This window comes from Nicotiana tomentosiformis, chromosome 1 (genome assembly GCF_000390325.3).
Source record: "Nicotiana tomentosiformis chromosome 1, ASM39032v3, whole genome shotgun sequence".
Lineage (NCBI taxonomy): Eukaryota > Viridiplantae > Streptophyta > Magnoliopsida > Solanales > Solanaceae > Nicotiana > Nicotiana tomentosiformis.
Genome location: NC_090812.1, coordinates 3859770 through 3885762, shown reverse-complemented (window position 1 = coordinate 3885762; position 25993 = coordinate 3859770). Strand labels below are relative to the sequence as shown.

Sequence of the window (25993 nt, the reverse complement as noted above, 5' to 3'; positions counted from 1 at the left end):
ACTTTTTCGTTCTTTCTTAGGGTTGACCAAGGATATTAAGAAAAATTCATTTTACTACCTTTTTAATTCCTAAATATTTAATTAGCACTTATTTAATAGTAAAATTCTTCAGTAGAAGGGAATACATATATAAGTCTTACAAAACAGGAAAGAACACAAAAGTAGATAGCCAAAGGAAATACAAACGTCTTGGGAAATTAAAATGCTTCATCAGCTAAAGTACTATAGCTGAAATTAGGTGCGACCCTTCTCCGAACCTTACGTGAATGCTGGATGCTTTGTGCATCGAACTGCCCTTTTCTTTTTCAATATTTAACTAAGCAAACACCATAAATATTTTATTTACCTCATCCAAATAGTTGCCACTTATTTCCTTGTAATAGGAATAAAGAGCCTTGAGATGGAGTTTGCTTCTTGTTGATAATATCCTCTCAATTTCCTCATCTTCAATAAGCTCCTTCTTACCACCATCTTTAATGGCCTTCAGAAACTCCTTAGCCTCAGATTTTGCAAGTTCTTCGTTAACTCTTGGTCCTTCATAACGGTATGAACTCACAATGCCAACTAAAAGCTATTTCAAACAAGAAAAGCTTAATCGATCAGTACTCAAATCCCACTTTAGAAAATTAGAAAATACTATATTTAACTTATATTCAGTGACAACCTAATGAAATTTTGGGTGCAATTTAACTTGTCACATGTTTGGCCAAGCTTCTAAAATCAGCTTATTTTCAAAAAAATCTTTTCGGTGAAAAACAATTTGTGTTTGGTTAATTAATTTGAAAAGTAATTTTGAGCAACAATTAGTGTTTGACCAAACTTTAAAAAAGTGTTTCTAAATGTATTTTTCTCAAAAGTATTTTTGGGGAAAAACTTTTTTTCTCTTCTCAAAAACTACTTCTACTTCTACTCAAATCTAATTTTTTTTCCTTCTAAAAGATTGGTCAAACACCTTAACTTAACAAAATACATTTGACTAGGAAAGAAAATTTAGCCAAAAAGAAGCTTGGCCAAACAGGCAGTTGATATAGAAGGTTATTTGTCTTAATTATCTATTCATTTATTATAGAAATTCACCAATAATTCAACTTATCTACCCCGGCAGTATAAAATACTATCAGATTATATCTTTGTACACTATCACATTGCTCACAAGATATTTACATGCATGTAATACTCCATAAAAAATAGGATTTGTAATCTTTAAAATAACGAAAGTTACCTACTGCAACAAGTAAAAATAACCTTGGTTGTGTAAAAAAAAAAAGTACACTATCTATGCATACAAATTAAACTCGTAATTATAATTTGAATGACATAATACTATAAAAACTTTCACATTGCCAAGTTAAACTCAAAACATATGTACATATACAAATTAAAGTCTGTACCTTAATTTCTTTCAGGAGTGTGGATATGGAAAGCAATGTCTTCCTCAATTGAGTGTTCAAAGAGGGAATGGTAAGCTCTTCTTGCTCCCAAGAGTTGTTCAGAAGATCTTGTGGCAGCTGTCTCTATAATAATATGAAGTTGAGGTTGAGCTTCCTTCACTAATGCCTCCTTAATCAGTCTTGCATCTCTCTCCCATGGATGCATTGTGTATACCACCACTACATCCTACAATATTAATTAATATTACTATGGAAGATTAGCAACAATTAAAAAGGGTAGCTCGTTGCACAAGACATCATGCATGAGTCCAAGGAAGTAACGCACCCTAAGGGGGTGTTATGTAGACATCGTATTCTAATGCAAGTATTAGTTGTTGCTTGCGAACAAGGAGACAACTTTACCGTTGCTTCAAGTCTCTCATCCAGGGTTAGCAAAAATTAATAAATTAAAAGTAAAAAGATGTAGTACCTTGAGGCGTAAAAATTCTTGGCGAATTTGAAGAACATGTGTGCTTCATCCCATCTCTCAAATTGACGTTCATCTTCTTTGAAGAATTCTTGAGTGTTTTTCCTATAGAATTGCCTTTGCTTTGTGTCCCATTTTCCAAATATTGATATGAATGACTTCTCATCAATTCCAAGCCCTAAAAAGGAAAAATCCCAAATATAAAATTTTCATTTCCAATTTGATACATTTTCTCCGAATTAATTCTTAAAAGAATTAAGTAGTAGCAAAAAAAATTCAAGAAAACCAGTGGGGTGACAGAAATGCCAAGAATTTGGCCAGGCATAAATTAACATAAACGATAAACATTAAAATTTGAAAATGCAGAAAATAAAAACTCAGATTTCAGCAGATGTTGTATATATAATAAAGTACTACTATAGATACGTTATGAAAAAAGGGAAAGAACTCTCTTTTTTTCTTTCTGGAAACCAACAAATGGCGTTCTTAACTAATTTATAGATGGACTAATACAGTAAAGTAAATGCATGCAAACACGATTAACGTATTCATCGAACACTTTTACATGTATAAATTGCACTACAAGGCATAACCTGTAAAGTCATCTCGAATTTTATAATCTATGAAATAAGGGAATTAAGTTTAATTTTCGGGGGGAAAACAAGAACCTGAGAAAGCCTTGGTTAGAACCTTGAACTCATTAGAGCTCGTTGCCTTTTGTTGACCGTTTGTGTTGTGACCTGATATTATGAATTAAAATTATAACATAAATTCACTTTTTATTTTATGAGCTAAAAAGTGAAAGAGTGATTCGAAAAGTTAACATGGAAAGTTAATTATTCTAAAAATAAGAACCTGAGAAAGCCTTGGTGAGAGCCTTAAACTGATCATTAGAAGTTGCCATTTGTTGAAAGTTTGTGTTTTGTGTGTGTTTTTATTGGAGACAAAGTTAGAGTTGCTGTTTTGGCTGTGTGAAGATCTCTTTCAATTCAAGCTATATTTATAGTAGACTCTTTGGGTATTTTGGTCAATTTACATGTAGTTACCGGCTGGACAGTTTGGTTTAAATTCTGTAAAGACCAAAATATGCCCCCACAAAAAATGAAATGGCATTTATGTCCCATTAAGATCATCCTCGTTAGTCAAATAAAACTTTTTAAGTTTAATCTTTATTTCTTTCTTTCTTTTTTTTTAATTTCCCGCTAGGCGTCCAGTATTTACATTGGAGCTCGATTCGGATTGAAGTAGGAAAGTGTCAAATTGAAATATAAAATGTACCCTAACAAAAACGACTATATATCTAGAGCTCGAATCCGAGACCACAACCCTTGTTGGTGAGTTTAATCTTTTTCGAAAGGACTCCCAAAGTTTTTATTAAAACGAAGAACGGCTACCATACTTCTGTAAACTGTATTTCCATTATATATTCTTCATTTGATTATAACATTTAAATTCTTTTAATAATTTTACTTACAAAAAACTGTGACTTGTTGTGGGTTTATGCACTTATTAAAATGTACAACTTTAATTTCAAACAAAATTTAGAGAATCACTTTTCGATTTCATGCAAAACTCAATTGTTCTCTCTTTGCTTTGAATTCATACTATCGCTTTTCAGAAAATGCACATTTTAGAACATTAGTGGAAGGGAAAATAAAAATGCCAAACACGATAATAAGTTTAGGTCAAGGAGAGTACATCGACATTTGACAAACATATTAAAATGTATAGGTAACGTTTTTTGTACTGACATAACATAAAGGAAAAAGGTTAGACATCTTAATAATTTCATTTAGTTAATTTATGAGAGTTTCTTTTACTGTTTCAGTTTATCACCTAATAAAGGTATGGTAACGTGCTTTGCTTGCCCGTTCAAGTGAATGTTGTTGTATTTACTTAAATCGTGTTTAATGTTAGAGTTAATTGGATTACACCAACGATTATTTACATTTAATTTACTGTTATATACTGTACACCAATAAAATCATGAATATATTCAACGGAAAAGGTTCAAAAGTATCATCAGACTATTCGATTTGGTACAAATACGTCCTCCGTCCACCTATTGAGCCAAAAATGCCTCTATCGTTAACTTTCTCTCTCACTTATGCTCCTACGACTAACGGTCAATGCCAAATAAAAAAAAATTATTTAAATTACACGTGGCAAATTTTATTGGTTCAATTTTAAACTATGACCCTAATTAAATAAACTCACCCTTAACCCTTTTTTTACCCAACCCCAAAACCTGACCCACCTAAAAAAATAGCCAAACTCTTGATTGTTAAAAAAATTAACTTTTTCATCTTTTCAGTTCTACCATCACCATATTTGCCACCACCCCCTTTCCTCCACAACAATCACGCTGCCACCACAACCATGATTCTCATGTTTGCTCTATCCATCCATTTTCGAACCATAACACTGAGAATATTTTGCTAATCAAAAGGGTCCGATTAGAAAGAAAAATAAAATTATTTGATGTCCTTTCTTTGTTGTAAAATTAGGATTTTGTTCAAGGAGGATGATCACGTCCAACTATACCTTATAAAAAGGGCTAAGCGGTCGTTGCAAATATAATCTGGTTAACAAGTCCGGAGTCGAATCCCACAGGGAATTAACCTACTAAGCACAACTACTAGACTCGCACAAATTCACGTAATCAATCTTCAGAAATATTAAATAACGAATTGGATGTTTACTAACTAAAAATCAAGTAATGAAAATGCAGGAATTAATAACTAACGACGAACAGGTTGTAGACAAGACTTGGAATGATCTAAGGTTATGATTTCCCCTATTGTTGGAATCCTTTCCGCATTGTTTCTTATAAATTTGCCTAAGTTTTCTCTACCGATCATGAGTGATTTGAGTGTCGTAATTCTCTTCCGAGTAACTACCATAATTTACTAGACATATTCTTCCGAACTACGCTAGCTGGCACTAAGTCACGGCTCACTCAGATCGCACCAAGGTTTCGTTATTCCTAATCCCACCTTTAAACCCTCTGTATTGATCCCCCACATACGTTAGGAGTGATGTTGTTCAACAACTACCTAAATACGTATTCTCTTCCAAGCAATACACACTAAATAGGCACAGTCGATTGAGAGCTCTTCAATCAACCACAAAAATAAGCGTAGTTGAACAAATAGAGAAAAAGCTACGGCAAATCTATATTAAACGTAATAGGAAAATCATCCTCCAATAGGTTCCATCAAAACCCTAGATTATAATTTTAGCTACTCATATTCATAGTAACAATTTCCCAAGTATTTTGCATAAACAAATTACAAAGAAAAGATGAAAGAATGTAGAACTCAATGATTCTTTCCTCCAAAAGTTGTTCCACGAGCTATTCTTGCCTCTGGTCGCAAAACTCCCTCAAAAGTGGTGTTTAATGACTATTTATATGTGTAGGAAAAGACCTAAATGACATAGCCCAAGTCCAAGTCCAACAAGGAGACGAAATAGGCTTTTACAATCCGTATCAGGCTTGCTACGGACCTCGCCCCGCGAGGCAAAACACGAGCTTCACCTCGCCTCAGACTGTGTTGCGCAAGCCCTGCCGCGTGCCCAACCTCTCCATAACCCTTGCGTCGCGCGCTTCAACGCGAACTAAAGATCTCCCCTCGCTTGCTCTAACGTGAACCACTGGGCTTGCTTCGCCTGCTGCTTCATTTTCCATCTGCTCAATTCTTTCTTTCTTCTTTCCTATTATTTTCGAGCATGATTTACACTTTAAATATTCACTTTGCTCCAATTTTATCTCCAATGTACCTACATATAAAATAGACTCAATTAAGCGCAAATATAGTATAGTTTAGCATTAAAGCACCTAAAATGTAAGGTAAGTAATGCACTAAAATATATGAAATTATAGCCAAACATCACTACCCCACACTTAAACGTTGCTCTTCCTCGAGCAATCAAACTACACTTTATAGACACGACCTTTTTAAGCAATTCTCTTAACTCGTCACACCAAGAATCTTTAACATATACTAAGCACAAAGGTGTAACATCTTCACTCAATGATTTGACTCACAAGTACCATGCATTATTCACAACTCACTCACTTACTCTAACATAGAGGTCAATGACATTACCTTTCCGTCATGAATCACGTGCCCTCACACAAAAAAGGAGATTAGTTCCACACACAGTAAATTTTAAGAACGTAGAAACTCAAGATAGGAAGAATTCACTCGCTCTCAGAAATAACATTCATATGCCACAACAGATGCACCATAGGCTTGCCCGTAGTGTAATACTCTACTAATCGAGCTCATTCAGTCTAGGATCAAGTAGGACTTTAATTGGTTGTAATATAGGCTGTGGGTCGGGTAGGATACATTTAATTTGGATATAAGAGTGACTACACCTCCCTAAGCACTTTACTACATATACTTTAACACTCAAGCCCATACTTATGTCAAACCAAAACCCCACCTTTACATCATTATATATTACCCCATACTTCTTTAAACACAATTGCATCACTAGCCACTACCATCAAGAAATATTTTTTATACAATACAACTATATTTTTTTTTTCTTCAATCCAAGTGGCTTTTATTTATATATATTTTTTTTCAAAACGGTGCACCTTTCTCCTTATTTCATTTGTTCCACTCAAAAGCCGAACCACCACCCCACACTTTAACTTTTACATAATTCATAACAATTCAAGTGCTCATGAGAGGCGACAAGGTTTAAATAGATGGTTAATTCAAACAAAGGGGTAAGGCTTGTAATGTGGTTACCAAAGAAACAGGATTATAGGCTCAAAAGGGTTAACTACGTTACATAACATTTAGGCGGGTAAACTATACATATTTGGCTCAACAAAGAAACACCTATATCACTTCCCAGACTGAATGAGACTACTATTTCGCTTTGCAAACACACGGGGCAAGTTCTAGACATCAACTGCAATGCACATAACACACACAAACCTCACACACACATGGCACATAACTCACTCAGGATTGGTTTTATCACGACACTCTAGTCAAAGCAGTTAAGCAAATTTAAGAATATACGATTTAAGGTACTTATACTAAAGTCAGAAACTGAGCCTAAGAGTCACAACCAGAGTACTCATTATTTTCAAGGTATAACAAAGTCAAGAGATATTGTTTCAATTCAATTCATAGCACAATGGTTCCTACTCCTAAAAAGAATTAAAACTAACTACACCCTGTTCAAACAAAACCCTTGAAAAAGAACCGCGGCACAAAGAAAAACCAAGGGGGATTACTATACTACCTATAAAGAAAATCTTTTTTTTTCTTTAAACTTAATTCCCTCAAGAAAACTATCTAAGAGATCCATCGTCGGGAAGAATCCAATTTTTTCTACTTTCTTTTTTTCAAAAGCTGAGATGACACTAAAAAAATAAATAAATAAAACAAGACTAATATTTACAAGTTCCCACCCCACCCTTATTTCATGCACTGTCCTCATTGCATACACAAACTGACAAAATAAGAGGAAAAAAACACAAATAGGGTGTATGAAAACTCCCTGATCAAGCCTCGTCATCGCCTTCATCCTCGAAGGATACACACTCCTTAACTTCCGCTTCCTCTTCATCATCATCATCATCCGACTGCTCCGGCTCGGCCTCGGACTGCTCTGGTGTGTTGACATCCTCATCCTCTGGGAGTCTGTAGCCATCACGAAGCCCAACCAGCTGCTGAGCATGAGCATTGAGCGGGAAACGCTTCTCCAAGATGGACCTCTCCTCTATAGTGGCCGGTCGTCCCCCAATACGAAGCTGCAAATCCATCATCCCATATAAATGGGCCATAAACCTGTCATCGCGAGCATTGCGCTCGGCACCTATCATTGATGGCATAGCATTCTCCTCCTTAACCTGGATGCTTATAATGTCCATTAGTCGTAGGGGCTGATCAATGATGTGATTGAAAGTTGTCTCCTCCTCAACCTCTTCTTGTTTCAAGTACTGAGTTAACATGTTTGCAAAGGGCATTCAATCAATTCTCTTGCTAGTTCTAACTAGAGTCATCTGGTAGCGGATCAAGTGGCCCACATTCACCCTCTGGCCAGTCATGAGGAAATATAACACGCACGTCCTCTCAATGCTAATAAGAGTGTCATGGTTGCAAGGTAGGATCCTAGTGAAGCGAGGGTACTGGCTCACTATCCCCCTCACGAAGCGAGCTCCAACACGAGCAATGGGGCGTGCGGCGCGAGGGTTTTCGTGAGATGCACCTCGATGTACCCCTTGCGAAGCGAGCTCCCACGAAAGATACAAACGTGACGACACAAGACTGGCCGCCTGGCCAAGCACGATGGGGACCTGGCGTCATGAGGTCTAGTGCCCGGTCCACTGGTACTGCCTACAAACATGTTAGTTCCTACAAACAAAAAGAAAAATTCTAGTTCCGCTAAAAATAAACTATGAATTGGGTTGCCTCCCAACTAGTGCCTTAGTTAACATCACCGCATGACGAATACAACATTACAATGGGCTGCCTCCCTTGAAGCGCATGATTTAACGTCGCGGCACGATACAAATAATCGAACTTAAGGCTCTCTCAAAATTTTTGGCTCTTGCAAATGAGTCGATTATACTAATTTTGTCTCATCCATGCCCAACTAATGTTTCAACCTATGACCATTGACTCTAAACTTGCGAGAGCCATCTTATGATGTAATCTCTACGGCTCCGGTGGGATGAATCGCTAGCACACGGAATGGTCCTGGCCATCTTGGCTTCAATTTGACCGAAAACAACCTCAATCTCGAATTGAATAATAATACCACATCTCCCGGTTTAAAATTTTGCTCAAGAATGTTTTTGTCATGCACCAGTTTCATTCTTTTCTTATATAACCTTGTACTCTCAAAAGCATAGTAACAGAACTCATCAAGTTCATGCAGCTCTGTGACTCTACTAGTTCCAGCGGCCTCCAAATCCATATTTAACTGTCATAACGCCCAGAATGCTCTATGCTCTAACTCCGCCGGTAAGTGACATGCCTTTCCAAACACCAATTTATATGGTGACATACCAATCGGAGTTTTGAATGCAGTGCGGTAAGCCCATAGCACGTCATCCAATTTTCTCGCCCAATTAGTCCGAGTAGCATTTACAGTTTTGGTCAAAATACTCTTGATTTCTCTATTTGACACCTCCACTTGCCCACTTGTTTGTGGGTGATACGGAGTAGCAACTTTATGGTGAATGCCATATTTTTCCAATAACTTTGCAAAGGCTCGGTTGCAGAAGTGGGTGCCTCCAGCACTGATGATCGCTCTTGGAGTACCAACTCGGGTGAAGATGTTTTTTCTCAGGAAACCAATAACTGCCTTCGCATCATTTGTTGGAAGTGTCACGGCTTCTACCCATTTCGAGACATAGTCCACCACTACAAGTATGTACTTGTTATTATATGAGATGACAAATGGTCCCATAATATCGACACCCCATACATCGAATATGTCCACCTCTTGAATTGAGTTCATGGGTATCTCATGTCGACGGGAAATATTCCTCGTCCGCTGGCACTCATCACAACTTTTCACCCAGAAGTGTGCATCTTTAAACAACGTCGGCCAATAAAAGCCCGACTCCAACACTTTAGCAGTTGTCCTTACTCCTCCAAAATGACCTCCATACGGTGAATCATGACATGCCTGCAAAACAGAAGATTGGTCTGTCTCGGGAATGCATCTCCGGATCATGTTATCAAGACAAATCCTAAACAAATATGGTTCATCCCAGAAATACATGCGACAATCACGAAAAAACTTTTTCTTTTGCACAGAAGACAAGTCATAGGGAACAATACCGCTTGCCAGGTAATTTGCAATATCCGCATACCATGGCATAGTCTCAAGGCTCGTGACTAAAAGTTATTCATATGGGAAAGTCTCCATGATCTCTTCCACCTCAACCTTCTTTTCCGCTCCTTCAAACCTGGACGAATGATCAGCAACTTGGTTTTCTGTTCCCTTTCGGTCACGGATTTCCAAGTCGAACTCTTGTAGCAGTAGCACCCATCAAACTAGATGCGGATTTGACTCTTTTTTCTCAATTAGGTACCTGAGAGCAGCATGGTCAGTATAAACAATTACCTTCGAGTCTATCAGGTATGACCTGAATTTATCGAAAGCAAACACCACAGCTAGCATCTCTTTCTCAGTCACTGTGTAATTCAGTTAGGCGCCGCTCAAGGTTCTGCTTGCATAGTAGATCGGATGCATGACTTTATCTTTTCGCTGCCCAAGATCTGCTCCCACGGCATAGTCGCCTGCATCACACATCAGCTTGAAAGGTTGCCCCAATCGGGGACCATTATGATTGGTGCAGTCACCAGTTTCTTCTTCAACTCCTCAAACGCTATCATGCAGTCATTAGAAAAGACAAAAGGGTAATCTTTTTCAAGCAGTTTACACAAGGGTTAGCAATTTTGGAGAAATCTTTTATAAACCGTTTGTAGAAACCGGCGTGGCCAAGGAAGCTTCTTATTGCTTTGACGGAAGTGGGTGGTGGTAACTTTTCTATCACATTAACCTTTGCACGATCCATCTCAATGCCTTTACTTGACACTAGGTGCCCCAAGACTATCCTTTCATGTACCATGAAATGGCAATTTACCCAGTTAAGCACCAGATTAGTCTCCACACATATTTTCAGCACTCTTTTCAGATTCTTAAGGCAGTCATCGAACGAGTCTCCCACAACTGAGAAATCATCCATGAAGACTTCCATTATGTCTTCTACCATATCTGTAAAGATGGCCATCATGCACCTTTGGAATGTGGCGGATGCATTGCATAGGCCGAACGACATTTTTCGGAAAGCGTAGATGCCATATGGACAAGTGAATGACGTTTTCACTCTATCTTTTGGGGAAATAAAGATCTGATTGTATCCTAAGTATCCATCTAGAAAGCAGAAGTGGGACCTCCCAGTCAATCTATCTAACATCTGATCAATGAACATCAGGGGAAAATGGTCTTTTCGGGTGGCCTTGTTCAATCTTCTGTAGTCCATTCAAATTCGCCATCCCGTGACTGTTCTTGTTGAGATCAGATCGTTGTTCTCATTTTGCACTATAGTCATTCCATCTTTCTTTGGCACGCATTGAACTGGGCTAACCCAGTTGTTGTCGGAGATGGGGAAAATGATTCCCGCATCTAACCACTTTATCACCTCTTTTTTCACGACTTCTTTCATGTTGGGGGTTCAGCCTTCTTTGATGTTCTCTGGAAGTTTTTTACTCATCTTCCAGTAAAAGCTTATGCATACAGAAGACCGGGCTGATACCCTTAATGTCTGCAATGGTCCAACCAATTGTAGTTTTGCACTCTATTAATACCTGCAAAAGTTATTTTGCATGCATATCTAATAAACCAGATGAGATAATAACAGGTAAACTTGAGCTAGGTCCCAAGAAAGCATACCTGAGGTGAGGTGATAACGGTTTCAGTTCCAACTGTGGTGGCTCTTCGATCGATGGCTTAGCTGTAGGAGTCTTTCTTTCTTCTAAGTGCAAAGACTCAAATTTGAGCTCTCTTTTCCAGAACCCTTGGCCTTTAAGAGCCAACACCCACTCCGCCATGTCCTCTCTATTTACTTCTTCTAAGTTCATGAGACAGGCTGCTAAGGGGTCTTAAGCGTTCAAAGCCTCATCTTCCTCCTCCAAAATTACATCATCAGCTTCTATCAGAGAGTAGTTAGCAAATTCACTTGGTCGCCGCGTAGACTTCTGCACATTTAACGTTATCTCGTCATCATTCAGTCTCATTTTTAGCTCTCCAGTTTTACAATCAATTAGAGCTCTCCCGGTGGCCAATAATGGTCTTCCCAAAATTATGGGAATCTACTCGTCAACCCGGCAGTCCAACATCTGCTGGAAACACAAACTTTTCAACCTACACTAGTACATCATCAAGGATACCTAATGGCCTCTTCACTGTCCGGCCGGCTAACTGTAGTAACATGGATGTGGGTCTTGCTCTTCCAATGCCTAACCTTTTATAGATAGCCAAGGGCATCAAGTTTATGATTGCCCCTAAATCACACAATGCTTTAGCAAAAGCATAGCTGCCTATTGTGCATGGGATTGTGAAACTCCCTGGGTCTGACAACTTCTCAGCTATGGGTCTCGTCACAACAGCACTACAGGTCTAGGTTAGTGTAACAGTGGCCAAGTCTCGGAAGTCAAACTTGTGAGACATCAAATCCTTCATCATTTTGGCATACCGAGGCATCTCCCTCAAGGCGTCAATCAGTGGAATGTTCACCTGGATTTGCTTCAACATCTCCATGAATTTCTTATACTGCTCATCCTTCTGATATTTGGCCAATCTCTGTGGGAAGGGTGCTGGAGGTCGCTTCCTTTCTATGATTTGAGTTTGATATTGCTCGGGCACTGCTTCTACTGTCATTTCTTACACTACCACAGTCTTTTCTGTGACCTCTTTTTCTTTGCTTGTGCTTTCTTATGCATGTTGTATCGTTACCTCAGTTAACCCTGTTGAATCATCTAGCTCAATGGGTACTGGCACAAGTGTTTCAGTTGGTCGGCTTTCGCGAGCAATTTCTTGCTCTAGATCTAGATCTCTACCATTTCTTAAACTCACCACCATAAGATGCTTCGAGCCCTTGATCTTTTGGATCGACATGGGTGTCCGCAGGTAACATCCCTTGGGGACAATTATTCAGAGTCATCGATATCTGCCCTAGTTGAATCTCAATGCCTTTGATAGCTGAGTCGTGTGATACTACCTTTTCTTGCATCTGGTGGACCTTTTCTTCCATTTTCCCGCTAGCCCCAATGAGTTGTTGCAACATTCCTTTAATTTCAAACAACCCACCATCTTGTCACACTATCTGTTGTTGTTGAGGCTGTTGATAAGTTGGTTGCTGATTTTGCTGGTTGTATCCTTGTTGCCTTTGGTAAGGCACAACTTGACCCTGTGGTCGCATAGCCCCAGGATTGTTGCTATTATTGTATTGTTGTTGTGCTGGTCTATATTGTTGATTCTGCTGCCCCCAATTCTGACCACCTTGCCTCTGTCCTCCATAGTTGGCCACATAGTTTATATTTTCCTTATAGTTCTGGTTGTCACTTTCAGCACTCCACGAGCATACATATGTTAGTTAATTCATGGTGTACATAAGCCCCCATTAGTCACACCAACTATGTGTACCTGCTTCTAGCCTGATTTATCAATCTTTTTGGTGAGGATACACATTTGCATCATCAAAGTGGCCATATTCTCGACTATGGAGTTGTTTGGGTCCAAAGCTACTGAGTGAATGATAGGAGTGATTGTAGAGTCTCTTGTCATCCATCCTATGTTTTGAGCCATTTTATCAAGTAAGATCTTGCATTCTCTGAATGATTTGCACAAAAATGCTCCACCTGCTGAAGCATCAACATTGGCCTTCAAGTTGTCTGTCAATCCCATGTAGAACCTTTTCCCCAACATCTGATCTGGAATGCCATGATGTGGACACTTAGCCAGCATACCTTTGAACCTCTCCTACGTTTCTTGTAGTGTTTCAGTTGGTTTCTGCCTGAAGCTCAATATCTCATCAACTTGTTTGGCAGTCTTATTGGGTGGGTAGAACTTGTTCAAAACTTACTTGACTAATGCCTCCCAAGTAGTGATGGAGTTTATGGGGAGTAAATTGAGCCAAGTCTGAGCCTCTCCCGTCACCGAGAATGGAAACAACAATAGCCTTATTGCTTCCGGTGTCACATTTGGTTGCCTTTGCATGACACATATCGACAGGAAATTTTTCAGATGCTGCTGAGGATCTTCAATGTAAGACCCTGAGAACAGTCCCTTGTTCTGCAATAAATGTAGCATGCTGTTTGTGATTTGAAATGATTCCGCTTGTATCTTAGGGACTACAATTGCAGTTTCCAGATTTTCAGTGGTGGGTTATGCCCAATCATATAAGGCTGCTTCTGGCACAAGAGGCGCCACACCCTAATTGTTCGGGTCATTCGCATTATTTCTGTTGTTTGGGTTTTCTATTACGTCATTCATGTCTAGTTCGATTCGTTTTGTTGAGTTCTGTTACTGTTTGTCCTTCTTGTTTGCACGATTAACCGAATTGAAAACTTTCTCAGGATCTGATAATGCTACGAACAATTCACCAGTTCTTGAGGAGTTTCTAGGCATGCACATGTAACACCCAAGACTACAAACGTTAGAATTTCAATGTATTTAGTTTAAAATGAAGAAAATTGACTACACTAAGAATTCTACCACTTCTTTTAGCTGCAATTAATAACACCGTTAAATCCCCGAAAACGGCGCCAAAATTTGATCACGCCCAACTATGCCTTATAAAAAGGACTAAGCGATCGTTGAAAATATAATCCGATTAACAAGTCCGGAGTCGAATCTCACAGGGAATTAACCTACTAAGCACAGCTACTAGACTCGCACAAATTCACGTAATCAATCTTCAGAAATATTAAATAATGAATTAGATGTTTACTAACTAAAGATCAAGTAATAAAAATGCAGGAATTAATAACTAACGAAGAACAGGTTGTAGATAAGACTTGGAATGATCTAAGGTTATGATTTCCCCTAATGTCGAAATCCTTTCCGCCACGTTTCTTATAAATTTGCCTAAGTTTTCACTATCGATCATGAGCACTTTGAGTGTCGTAATTCTTTTCCGAGTAACTACCACATTTTACTAGACATATTCTTCTGAACTATGCTAGCTGGCACTAAGTCACGGCTCACTCAGATCGCACCAAGGTTTCGTTATTCCTAATCCCACCTTTAAACCCTCTGTATTGATCCCTCACATACGTTAGGAGTGATGTTGTTCAACAACTACCTAAATACGTATTCTCTTCCAAGCAATACACACTAAATAGGCACAGTCGATTGAGAGCTCTTCAATCAACCACAAAATAAACGTAGTTGAACAAATAGAGAAAAAGCTACGGCAAATCTGTATTAAACGTAATAGGAAAATCATCCTCCAATAGGTTCCATCAAAACCCTAGATTAGAATTTTAGCTACTCATATTCATAGTAACAATTTCCCAAGTATTTTTCATAAACAAATTATAAAGAAAAGATGAAAGAATGTAGAACTCAATGATTCTTTCCTCCAAAAGTTGTTCCACGAGCTATTCTTGCCTCCGGTCGCAAAACTCCCTCAAAAGTGGTGTTTAATGACTATTTATATGTGTAGGAAAAGACCTAAACGACATAGCCCAAGTCCAAGTCCAACAAGGAGACGAAATAGGCTTTTACAATCCGTATCAGGCTCGCTACGGACCTCGCCCCGCGAGGCAAAACACGAGCTTCACCTCGCCTCAGACTGTGCTGCGCAAGCCCTGCCACATGCTCAACCTCGCCATAACCCTTGCGTCGCGCGCTTCAACGCGAGCTAAAGATCTCGCCTGGCCTGCTCTAACGCGAACCACTGGGCTTGCTTCGCCTGCTGCTTCATTTTCCATCTGCTCAATTCTTTCTTTGTTCTTTCCTATTATTTTCGAGCATGATTTACACTTTAAATATTCACTTTGCTCCAATTTCATCTCCAATATACCTACACATAAAATAGACTCAATTAAGCGCAAATATAGTATAGTTTAGCATTAAAGCACCTAAAATGTAAGGTAAGTAATGCACTAAAAATATAAAATTATAGCCAACATCACTACCCAACACTTAAACGTTGCTCTTCCTCGAGCAAACAAACTACACTTTATAGACACGACCTTTTTAAGCAATTCTCTTAACTTGTCACACCAAGAATCTTTAACATATACTAAGCATAAAGGTGTAACATCTTCACCTCATGATTTGACTCACAAGTACCATGCATTATTCACAACTCACTCACTTACTCTAACATAGAGGTCAATGACATTACCTTTCCGTCATGAATCACGTGCCCTCACACAAAAAAGGAGATTAGTTCCACACACAGTAAATTTTAAGAACGTAGGAACTCAAGATAGGAAAAATTCACTCGCTCTCAGAAATAACATTCATATGCCACAATAGATGCACCATAGGTTTGCCCGTAGTGTAATACTCTACTAATCGAGCTCATTCAGTCTAGGATCAAGTAGGACTTTAATTGATTGTAATATAGGCTGCTGGTCGGGTAGGATACATTTAATTTGGATATAAGAGTGACTACACCTCCCTAAGCACTTTAATACATATACTTTAACACTCAAGCAAATACTTATGTCAAACCAAAACCCCACCTTCACATCAATGTATATTACCCCATACTTCTTTAAGCACAATTGCATCACTAGCCACCACCTTCAAGAAATATGTTTTATACGATACAACTATATTTTTTTTTTTCTTCAATCCAAGTGGCTTTTATTTATATATTTTTTTTCTAAAACAGTGCACCTTTCTCCTTATTTCATTTGTTCCACTCAAAAGCCGAACCACCACCCCACACTTTAATTTTAACATAATTCATAACAATTCAAGTGCTCATGAGAGGCGGCAAGGTTCAAATAGATGGTTAATTCAAACAAAGGGGTAAGTCTTGTAATGTGATTACCAAAGAAACAGGATTATAGGCTCAAAGAGGTTAACTACGTTACATAACATTTAGGCGGGTAAACTATACATATTTGGCTCAACAAAGAAACATCTATATCACTTCCCAGACTAAATGACACTACTATTTTGCTTTGCAAACACACAGGGCAAGTTCTAGACATCAACTGCAATGTACATAACACACACAAACCTCACACACACATGGCTTATAACTCATTCAGGATTGGTTTTATCACGACACTCTAGTCAAAGCAGTTAAGCAAATTTAAGAATATACGATTTAAGGTACTTATACTAAAGTCAGAAACTGAGCCTAAGTATTACAACCAGAGTACTCATTATTCTCAAGGCATAACAAAGTCAAGAGATATTGTTTCAATTCAATTCATAGCACAATGGTTCCTACTCCTAAAAATAATTAAAACTAACTACACCCGATTCAAACAAAACCCTTGAAAAAGAACCGTGACACAAAGAAAAAACAAGGGGGAATTACTACACTACCTATAAAGAAAATCTTTTTTTTTTCTTTAGACTTAATTCCCTCAAGAATATTGTCTAGGAGATCCATCGTCGGGAAGAGTCCAATTTTTTCTACTTTTTTTTTCAATAGCTAAGACGACACTAAATAAATAAATAAAACAAGACTAATATTTACAAGTTCCCACCCCACCCTTATTTCATGCACTATCCTCATTACATACACAAACTGACAAAATAAGAGGAAAACAAAAACACAAGTAGGGTGTATTAAAACTCCCAGATCAAGCCTCGTCATCGCCTTCATCCTCGAAGGCTACCCACTCCTCATCCTCCGCTTCCTCTTCATCATCATCATCATCCGACTGCTCCGGCTCGGCCTCGAACTACTCTGGTGTGTTGACATCCTCATCCTCTGGGAGTTTGTAGCCATCACGAAGCCCAACCAGCTGCTGAGCATGAGCATTGAATGGGAAACGCTTCTCCAAGATGGACCTCTCCTCTCTAGTGGCCGGCCGTCCCCCAATACGAAGCTGCAAATCCATCATCCCATATAAATGGGCCATAAACTTGTCATTGCGAGCATTGCGCTCGGCACCTGTCATTGATGGCATATCATTCTCCTCCTTAACCCGGACGTTTATAATGTCCATTAGTCGTAGGGGCTGATCAATGATGTGATCGAAAGTTGTCTCCTCCTCAACCTATTCTTGTCTCAAGTACTGAGTTAACTTGTTTGCAAAGGGCATTCGATCAATTCTCTTGCTAGTTCTCACTAGAGTCATCTGGTAGCGGATCAAGTGGCCAACATTCACCCTCTGGCCAGTCATGCGGAAATATAACACGCACGTCCTCTCACGGCTAATAAGAGTGTCATGGTTGCGAGGTAGGAGTCGCGTTTTAATCAATTTCAACCACACTTGAGCCTCTACCCTCATTTTCTTCTTAGGGAATTTCCTATGGCAAATTATTTTCTTGTACCGAACCCAAGCTGCCACAGAATTGAAACCACAAAGAGTGTGTCTCAGTTCTCGATATGTAGGACGGGCAATGAAGTAGTCCAAGGGTTCCCGGGGAACATCTGGCGCACCTAAGAAATTGCATATTACCGATGCTAAAAAATCGATCAACCTTCCCCTAATAGGCATCAGCTGCTCAGGATTATTTGGATCAAAACCGACATAAAACTCCCAAACTAGATTGACATTGATATCCTCGGTGTTTTGAAACACATAACTCAACCCCATATCATGAATACCTCTCCAGATTGCTTGGTACTTGGCTTGTAGGCGACGCTCCTGAACAGCTGATTCCGGATGTATATGTCATGGCCGACAACGCTTGTACCAGTCCTTGACATGTAGGGGTATGCTCTTGATTCCAAATTCCCGTTGTCCCTGAGGTTGTGGATGAGTGGCTGCTATAGCTGCCACTGCTTGCAGTCCTTCAACCTGACTTGAAGTGGCTTCCCCCCTTTTTTTTCTTTTTCGATGGAGGCGCGGAAGGAGCCTTAGCCTTGGACGGAGCAGTGGTTGTGCCCTTGCATTTACTAGTGTCCTTCCTTAGAGGCATGTTCGTACCTACACAGGTGAGAATTAGTCAGTTTAAGACGCATTGCAACATTTCAAAATATGGTCTTGCGACCCTACACTAAAGAGTTCATCACATGATGTTCAACAATTTTCGAGGTTACTCAGACTTCACCTCGTTATTTTAGCATGAGAATCAAGCAATGACACAAGGATATTTTCTCCAATTTCGAAGTATCAGGCTACCGGTGAGCCACCCTACACTTAAATTTTTAAAGTGGTGCATGGCGACATAGCACTAGTATTACAATCCCGGAGACTCGGGCTCCAATGGGGACAAAGAATGCCTTTGAGGCATTTTGACAAACACTTAACATGCACTAGTGCCACGGGAGTGCTTGTAGGGATGAGGGATTGCCTCACCCTCCCAAATCGACTTGGAAATTCTGTGCTACCACTTTTGCACACAATAACAACACTATTCCTATGGGGTTTATGGGTTTGGGACACACAAATACATTGTTACTATGAAGAACAACTCCAAATTTTTTATCTGATTTCATGAATTTACCCAATTCGAAATTGTCAAAGAATGGAGGTAGAATCCATACCTTAGATGTTTAGGAGGAGGGATTGCCCTTGAATTGATGTTGCAAGTGAAGGAAGGAGTAGCAGAATGTTTGTCTTCAATGGGTTTGTGAGGGAGGGGTTTTTGGAAGTGTGTCTTGAGGTGTGAGTGTGTGAGATTGTTATGAGGCAGTGTAGTTGAGGCGTTTAGTTTAGGTTTTAAGGTAAGGGGTAAAAAGAAATAAAACAAAAGAAATTAAAAGAAAACAAAAAAAATACTTACCTGGCGATGCGAGGGTACTGGCTCGCTATCCCCCTCGCGAAGTGAGCTGCAACGCGAGCTATGGGGTGTGCGGTGCGAGGGTTGTCGCGAGATGCACCTCGATGTACCGCTTGCGAAGCGAGCTCCCACGCGAGATACAAACCTGGCGACGCGAGACTTGCCATCTAGCCAAGCGCGCTGGGGACATGGTGTCACGAGGTCTAGTGCCCGGTCCACTGGTACTGCCTACAAACATGTTAGTGCCTACAAACAAAAAGAAAAATTCTAGTTACGCCAAAAATAAACTATGAATTGGGTTGCCTCCCAACGAGCGCCTTAGTTAACATCACGGCATGACGAATAAAACATTACAATGGGTTACCTCCCTTGAAGCGCCTGATTTAACGTCGCGGCACGATACAGATAATCAAACTTAAGGCTTGCTCAAATATTTTGGCTCATGCAAATGAGTCGCTGATAATACTTTCGTCTCATCCATGCCCAACTAATGTTTCAACCTCTACGGCTCTGGTGGGATGAATCTCTAGCACACAGTATGGTCCTGACCATCTTGACTTCAATTTAACCGGAAACAACCTCAATCTCGAATTGAATAATAATACCACATCTCCCGGTTTAAAATTTTACTCAAGAATGTTTTTGTCATGCACCAGTTTCATTCATTCCTTATATAACCGTATACTCTCAAAAGCATGGTAACGGAACTCGTCAAGTTCATGCAGCTCTGTGACTCTACTAGTTCCAATGGCCTCCAAGTCCAGATTTAATTGTCGTAACACCCAGAAGGCTCTATGCTCTAACTCCGCCGGTAAGTGACATGCCTTTCCAAATACCAATTTATACGGTGACATATCAATTGGAGTTTTGAATGCAGTGCGGTAAGCCCATAGCGCGTCATCCAATTTTCTCGCCCAATCAGTCCGAGTAGCATTTGAAGTTTTGGTCAAAATATGCTTGATTTCTATATTTGACACCTCCACTTGCCCACTTGTTTGTGGGTGATACGGAGTAGCAGCTTTATGGCGAATGCCATATTTCTCCAATAACTTTGCAAAGGCTCGATTGCAGAAGTGGGTGCCTCCATCACTGATGATCGTTCTTGGAGTACCAAATCGGGTGAAGATATTATTTCTCAGGAAACCAATAACTACCTTCGCATCATTTGTTGGAAGTGCCACGGCTTCTACCCATTTAGAGACATAGTCCACCGCTACAAGTATGTACTTGCTATTATATGAGCTGACAAATGGTCCCATAAAATCGATTCCCCATACATCGAATACGTCCACCTCTTGAATTGGGTTCATGTGTATCTCATGTCGACAAACAATATTCCCCGTCCGTTGACACTAATCATAACTTTTCACCTAGAAGTGTACATCTTTAAACAACGTCGGCCAATAAAAGCCCGACTCCAACACTTTAGCAGTTGTCCTTACTCCTCCAAAGTGACCTCCATACGGCGAAGCATGACATGCCTGCAAAACAGAAGATTGGTCTATCTCGGGAATGCATCTCCGGATCATGTTATCAAGAAAAATCCTAAACAAATATGGTTCATCCCAGAAATATATGCGACAATCACGAAAAAACTTTTTCTTTTGCACAAAAGACAAGTCATAGGGAATAATACCGCTTGCCAGGTAATTTGTAATATCCGCATACCATGGCGTAGCCTCAAGGCTCGTGGCTAAAAGTTGTTCATATGGGAATGTCTCCATGATATCTTCCACCTCAACCTTTTTTTCCGCTCCTTCAAGCCTGGACAAATGATCAGAAACTTGGTTTTCTGTTCCCTTTCGGTCACGAATTTCCAAGTCGAACTCTTGTAGCAGTAGCACTCATCGAATTAGGCGCGGCTTTGACTCCTTTTTCTCAATTAGGTACCTGAGGGCAGCATGGTCAGTGTAAACAATTACCTTCGATCCTATCAGGTATGACCTGTATTTATCAAAAGCGAACACCATAACTAGCATCTCTTTCTCTGTCACTATGTAATTCAGTTGGGCGCCGCTCAAGGTTCTACTTGCATAGTAGATCGGGTGCATGGCTTTATCTTTATTACTGCCCAAGAACTGCTCCCACGGCATAGTCGCTTGCATCACACATCAGCTCGAAAGGTTGCCCCAGTCTGGGCCACTATGATTGGTGCAGTCACCAGTTTCTTCTTCAACTCCTCAAACGCTACCATGCAGTCATCAGAAAACACAAAAGGGTGATTTTTTTCAAGCAGTTTACATAAGGGGTTAGCAATTTTGGAGAAATCTTTTATAAACCGTTTGTAGAAACTGGTGTGGCCAAGGAAGATTCTTATTGCTTTGACGGAAGTGGGTGGTGGTAACTTTTTTATCACATCAACCTTTGCACGATCCACCTCAATGCCTTTACTTGACACTAGGTGCCCCAAAACTATCCTTTCATGTACCATGAAATGGCACTTTTTCCAGTTAAGCACTAGATTAGTCTCCACACATATTTTCAGCACTCTTTTCAGATTCTTAAGGCAGTCATCGAACGAGTCTCCCACAACTGAGAAATCATCCATGAAGACTTCCATTATGTCTTCTACCATATCTGTAAAGATGGCCATCATGCACCTTTGGAATATGGCGGATGCATTGCATAGGCCGAACGACATTTTTCGGAAAGCGTAGATGCCACATGGACAAGTGAATGACATTTTCACTCTATCTTTTGGGGAAATAAAGATCTGATTATATCCCAAGTATCCGTCTAGAAATCAGAAGTGGGACCTCCCAGTCAATCTATCTAACATCTGATCAATGAACGTCAGGGGAAAATGGACTTTTCGGGTGGCCTTGTTCAATCTTCTGTAGTCCATTCAAATTCGCCATCCCGTGACTGTTCTTGTTGAGATCAGCTCGTTGTTCTGATTTTGCACTATAGTCATTCCATCTTTCTTTGGCACACATTGAACTAGGCTAACCCAGTTGTTGTCGGAGATGGGGAAAATGATTCCCGCATCTAACCACTGTATCACCTCCTTTTCCACGACTTCTTTCATGTTGGGGTTCAGCCTTCTTTGATGTTCTCTGGAAGTTTTGTCCCCATCTTCCAGTAAAAGCTTATGCATACAGAAGATTGGGTTGATACCCTTAATGTCTGCAATGGTCCAACCAATTGCAGTTTTTGCACTATATTAATACCTTCAAAAGATGCTATGCCTGCACATCTAACAAACCAGATGTGATAATAATATGTAAACTTGAGTTAGATCCCAAGAAAGCATACCCGAGGTGAGGTGGTAGCGGTTTCAGTTCCAACTGTGGTGGCTCTTCGATCGATGGCTTAGCAGTAAGAGTCTTTCTTTCTTCTAAGTGCAAAGACTCAAATTTGAGCTCTCTTTTCCAGAACCCTTGGCCTTCAAGAGTCAACACCCACTCCGCCATGTCCTCTCTATTTACTTCTTTCAAGTTCATGAGACAGGCTGCTAGGGGGTCTTTAGCGTTCAGAGCCTCATCTTCCTCCTCCAAAATTACATCCTCAGCTTCTATCAGAGAGCAGATAGCAAATTCACTTGGTCGCCGCATAGACTTCTGCACATTGAACGTTATCTCTTCATCGTTCAGTCTCATTTTTAGCTCTCCAGTTTCACAATCAATTAGAGCTCTCCGGTGGCCAAGAATGGTCTTCCCAAAATTATGGGAATCTACTCGTCAACCCGGCAGTCCAAAATGACAAAATCTGCTGGAAACACAAACTTTCCAACCTACACTAGTACATCAACACGGATACCTGATGGCCTCTTCAATGTCCGGTCGGCTAACTATAGTAACATGGATGTGGGTCTTGCTCTTCCAATGCCTAACCTTTTATAGATAGCCAAGGGCATCAAGTTTATGCTTGCCCCTAAATCACACAATGCTTTAGCAAAAGCATAGCTGCCTATTGTGCATGGGATTGTGAAACTCCCCGGGTCGGACAACTTCTCAATTATGGGTCTCGTCATAACAGCACTACAGGTCTAGGTTAGTGTAACAGTGGCCAAGTCTTGGAAGTCGAACTTGCAAGACATCAATCCTTCATCATTTTGGCATACCCAGGCATCTCCCTCAAGGCGTCAATCAGTGGAATATTCACCTGGATTTGTTTCAACATCTCCATGAATTTCTTATACTGCTCATCCTTCCGATATTTTGCCAATCTATGTGGGAAGGGTGTTGGAGGTCGCTTCCTTCCTGTGATTTGAGTTTGATCTTGCTCGAGCACTGCTTCTACTGTCATTTCTTGCACTACCTCAGTCTCCTTCGCAACCTCTTTTTCTTTGCTTTTGCTCTCTTGTGCATGTTGTATCGTTACCTCAGTTAAACTTGTTGAATTATCTATCTCAATGGGTACTGGCACAAGTGTTTCATTTGTTCGGCTTTCGCGAGCAATTTCTTGCTCTAGATCTAGATCTCTACCATTTCATAAACTCACCGCCATAAGTTGCTTCGGGCCCTTGCTCTTTTGGATCGACATGGGTGTCCGCAGGTAACGTCCCTTAGGGACGATTATTCAAAGCCATCGATATCTGCCCTAGTTGAACCTCAATGCCTTTGATAGTTGAGTCCTGCGATACAACCTTTTCTTGCATTTGTTGGGCCTTTTCATCCATTTGGTAAAGCACAACTTGACCCTGTGGTCGCATAGCCCCAGGATTATTGCTATTATTGTACTGCTGTTGTGCTAGTCTATATTGCTGATTCTGCTGCCCCCAATTCTGACCACCTTGCCTCTGTCCTCCATAGTTGGCCACATAGTTCATATTTTCCTTATAGTTCTGGTTGTCACTTTCAGCACTCCACGAGCATACATATGTTAGTTAATGCATGGTGTACATAAGCCCCCATTAGTAACATCAACTATATGTACATGCTTCTGGCCTGATTCATCGATCTTTTTGGTGAGGATACTCATTTGCGTCATCAGAGTGGCCATATTCTCGGCTATGGAGTTGTTTGGGTCCAAAGCTACTGAGTGAATGATAGGAGTGTTTGTAGAGTCTCTTGTCATCCATCCTGAGTTTTGAGCCATTTTATCAAGTAAGATCTTGCATTCTCTGAATGATTTGCTCAAAAATTCTCCACCTGCTGAAGCATCAACATTGGCCTTCAAGCTGTCTGCCAATCCCATGTAGAACCTTTCCCCCAACATTTGATCTGGAATGCCATGATGTGGTTACTTAACCAGCATTCCTTTGAATCTCTCCTACGTTTCTTGCAGTGTTTCAGTTGGTTTCTGCCTGAAGCTCAATATCTCATCAACTTGTTTGGCAGTCTTATTAGGTGGGTAGAACTTGTTCAAAAATTACTTGACTAATTCCTCCCACGTAGTGATGGAGTTTATTGGGAGTGAATTGAGCCAAGTCTGAGCCTCTCCCGTCACCGAGAATGGAAACAACAATAGCCTTATTGCTTCCGGTGTCACATTTGGTTGCCTTTGCGTGACACATATCGATAGGAAATTTGTCAGTTGTTGCTGAGGATCTTCAATGTAAGACCCTGAGAACAGTGCCTTGTTCTGCAACAAATGTAGCATGTTATTTGTGATTTGAAATGATTCCGCTTGTATCTTAGGGACAACAATTGTGGTTGCCAGATTTTCAGTGGTAGATTGTGCCCAATCATACAAGGCTGCTTCGTTGTTGTTTGGGTTTTCTATTACATCATCCATGTCTAGTTCGATTCGTTCTGTTGAGTTCTATTGCTGTTTATCCTTCTTGTTTGCACGATTCAACGAATTGAAAACTTTCTCAGGATCTGATAATACTTCGAACAATTCACCAGTTCTTGAGGAGTTTCTAGGCATGCACCTGTAACACCCAAGACTACAAACATTAGAATTTCAATGGATTTAGTTTAAAATGAAGAAAATTGACTACACTAAGAATTCTAACACTTCTTTTAGCTGCAATTAATAACACCGTTAAATCCTCGGAAATAGAGCCAAAATTTGATCACTCCCAACTATGCCTTATAAAAAGGACTAAGTAGTCGTTGCAAATATAATCTGGTTAATAAGTCCGGAGTCGAATCCCATAGGAAATTAACCTACTAAGCACAGCTACTAGACTCGCACAAATTCACGTAATCAATCTTCAGAAATATTCTTGCCTCTGGTCGCAAAACTCCCTGAAAAGTGGTGTTTAATGACTATTTATATGTGTAGGAAAAGACCTAAACGACATAGCCCAAGTCTAACAAGGAGACGAAATAGGCTTTTAAAATCCGGATCAGGCTCTCTACGGACTTCGCCTCGCGAGGCAAAACACGAGCTTCATCTCGCCTCAGACTGTGCGGCGCAAGCCCTGCCGCACGCTCAACCTCGCCATAACCCTTGCTTTGCGCGCTTCAACACGAGCTAAAGAGCTCGCCTCGTCTGCTCTAACGCGAGCCACTAGGCTTGCTTCGCCTGCTGCTTCATTTTCCATCTGCTCAATTCTTTCTTTCTTCTTTCCTATTGTTTTCGAGCATGATTTACACTTTAAATATTCACTTTGCTCCAATTTCATCTCCAATATACCTACACATAAAATAGACTCAATTAAGTGCAATATAGTATAGTTTAGCATTAAAGCACCTAAAATATAAGGTAAATAATGCACTAAAAATATGGAATTATAGCCAAACATCAGAGGACTACCTAGGCCATAAAGTTTTTATGTTTTACAATAAATTGCCGTTTGGGCCTAACAACTTATTAAGAGTTTGCA

General features: G+C 40.0%; 5 protein-coding genes and 1 non-coding gene across 6 annotated transcripts; 1 reads left to right on the top strand and 5 right to left on the bottom strand.

The window, feature by feature from the left end:
• Positions 1 to 316: 316 nt before the first annotated feature.
• Positions 317 to 2761, bottom strand: LOC104102438 (annexin D4-like). The gene is made up of 6 exons (XM_070181550.1): positions 2713 to 2761; positions 2526 to 2597; positions 1861 to 2035; positions 1794 to 1806; positions 1398 to 1617; positions 317 to 573 (listed from the first exon to the last, which is right to left on the bottom strand). Exons 1-6 carry the CDS (start codon positions 2759 to 2761, stop codon positions 317 to 319), a joined length of 786 nt encoding a protein of 261 aa, XP_070037651.1.
• A 10581-nt stretch (positions 2762 to 13342) lies between these two features.
• Positions 13343 to 13449, top strand: LOC117278300 (small nucleolar RNA R71). Its single transcript, XR_004508674.1, has one exon. It is a non-coding gene; the product is annotated as a small nucleolar RNA R71 (small nucleolar RNA).
• Positions 13450 to 18345: 4896 nt separating this feature from the next.
• On the bottom strand, positions 18346 to 20585 carry LOC138896476 (uncharacterized). The gene is made up of 2 exons (XM_070181492.1): positions 19961 to 20585; positions 18346 to 18479 (listed from the first exon to the last, which is right to left on the bottom strand). The coding sequence occupies exons 1-2, from the start codon at positions 20583 to 20585 to the stop codon at positions 18346 to 18348; spliced, it is 759 nt and encodes a 252-aa protein (XP_070037593.1).
• Positions 20586 to 20645: 60 nt separating this feature from the next.
• Positions 20646 to 21368, bottom strand: LOC138896464 (uncharacterized). The gene is made up of 2 exons (XM_070181464.1): positions 21166 to 21368; positions 20646 to 21039 (listed from the first exon to the last, which is right to left on the bottom strand). The coding sequence occupies exons 1-2, from the start codon at positions 21366 to 21368 to the stop codon at positions 20646 to 20648; spliced, it is 597 nt and encodes a 198-aa protein (XP_070037565.1).
• A 1945-nt stretch (positions 21369 to 23313) lies between these two features.
• Positions 23314 to 24414, bottom strand: LOC138896455 (uncharacterized). The gene is made up of 3 exons (XM_070181423.1): positions 24154 to 24414; positions 23791 to 24061; positions 23314 to 23690 (listed from the first exon to the last, which is right to left on the bottom strand). The coding sequence occupies exons 1-3, from the start codon at positions 24412 to 24414 to the stop codon at positions 23314 to 23316; spliced, it is 909 nt and encodes a 302-aa protein (XP_070037524.1).
• A 174-nt stretch (positions 24415 to 24588) lies between these two features.
• LOC138896449 (uncharacterized) lies at positions 24589 to 24954 on the bottom strand. Its single transcript, XM_070181412.1, has one exon. It carries the CDS (start codon positions 24952 to 24954, stop codon positions 24589 to 24591), a length of 366 nt encoding a protein of 121 aa, XP_070037513.1.
• Positions 24955 to 25993: the final 1039 nt, after the last annotated feature.

Coding starts and splice junctions, on each gene's coding strand:
- LOC104102438 (XM_070181550.1), bottom strand. CDS start 2,761: ATGGCAACTTCTAATGATCAGTTTAAGGCTCTCACCAAGGCTTTCTCA. Junction 2,036..2,525: donor TCTAACCAAGGCTTTCTCAG/GTTCTTGTTTTC, acceptor TTTCCTTTTTAG/GGCTTGGAATTGATGAGAAG. Junction 574..1,397: donor TATCCACACTCCTGAAAGAA/ATTAAGGTACAG, acceptor CTTGTTTGAAAT/AGCTTTTAGTTGGCATTGTG.
- LOC138896476 (XM_070181492.1), bottom strand. CDS start 20,585: ATGAACCCAATTCAAGAGGTGGACGTATTCGATGTATGGGGAATCGAT. Junction 18,480..19,960: donor CCGTTACCATGCTTTTGAGA/GTATACGGTTAT, acceptor TCACCTGTGTAG/GTACGAACATGCCTCTAAGG.
- LOC138896464 (XM_070181464.1), bottom strand. CDS start 21,368: ATGCCGTGGGAGCAGTTCTTGGGCAGTAATAAAGATAAAGCCATGCAC. Junction 21,040..21,165: donor ACTGACCATGCTGCCCTCAG/GTACCTAATTGA, acceptor TCATTTGTCCAG/GCTTGAAGGAGCGGAAAAAA.
- LOC138896455 (XM_070181423.1), bottom strand. CDS start 24,414: ATGGGATTGGCAGACAGCTTGAAGGCCAATGTTGATGCTTCAGCAGGT. Junction 24,062..24,153: donor ATGAATCAGGCCAGAAGCAT/GTACATATAGTT, acceptor AGTGACAACCAG/AACTATAAGGAAAATATGAA. Junction 23,691..23,790: donor ATCGATGGCTTTGAATAATC/GTCCCTAAGGGA, acceptor GTAGAGATCTAG/ATCTAGAGCAAGAAATTGCT.
- LOC138896449 (XM_070181412.1), bottom strand. CDS start 24,954: ATGGATGATGTAATAGAAAACCCAAACAACAACGAAGCAGCCTTGTAT.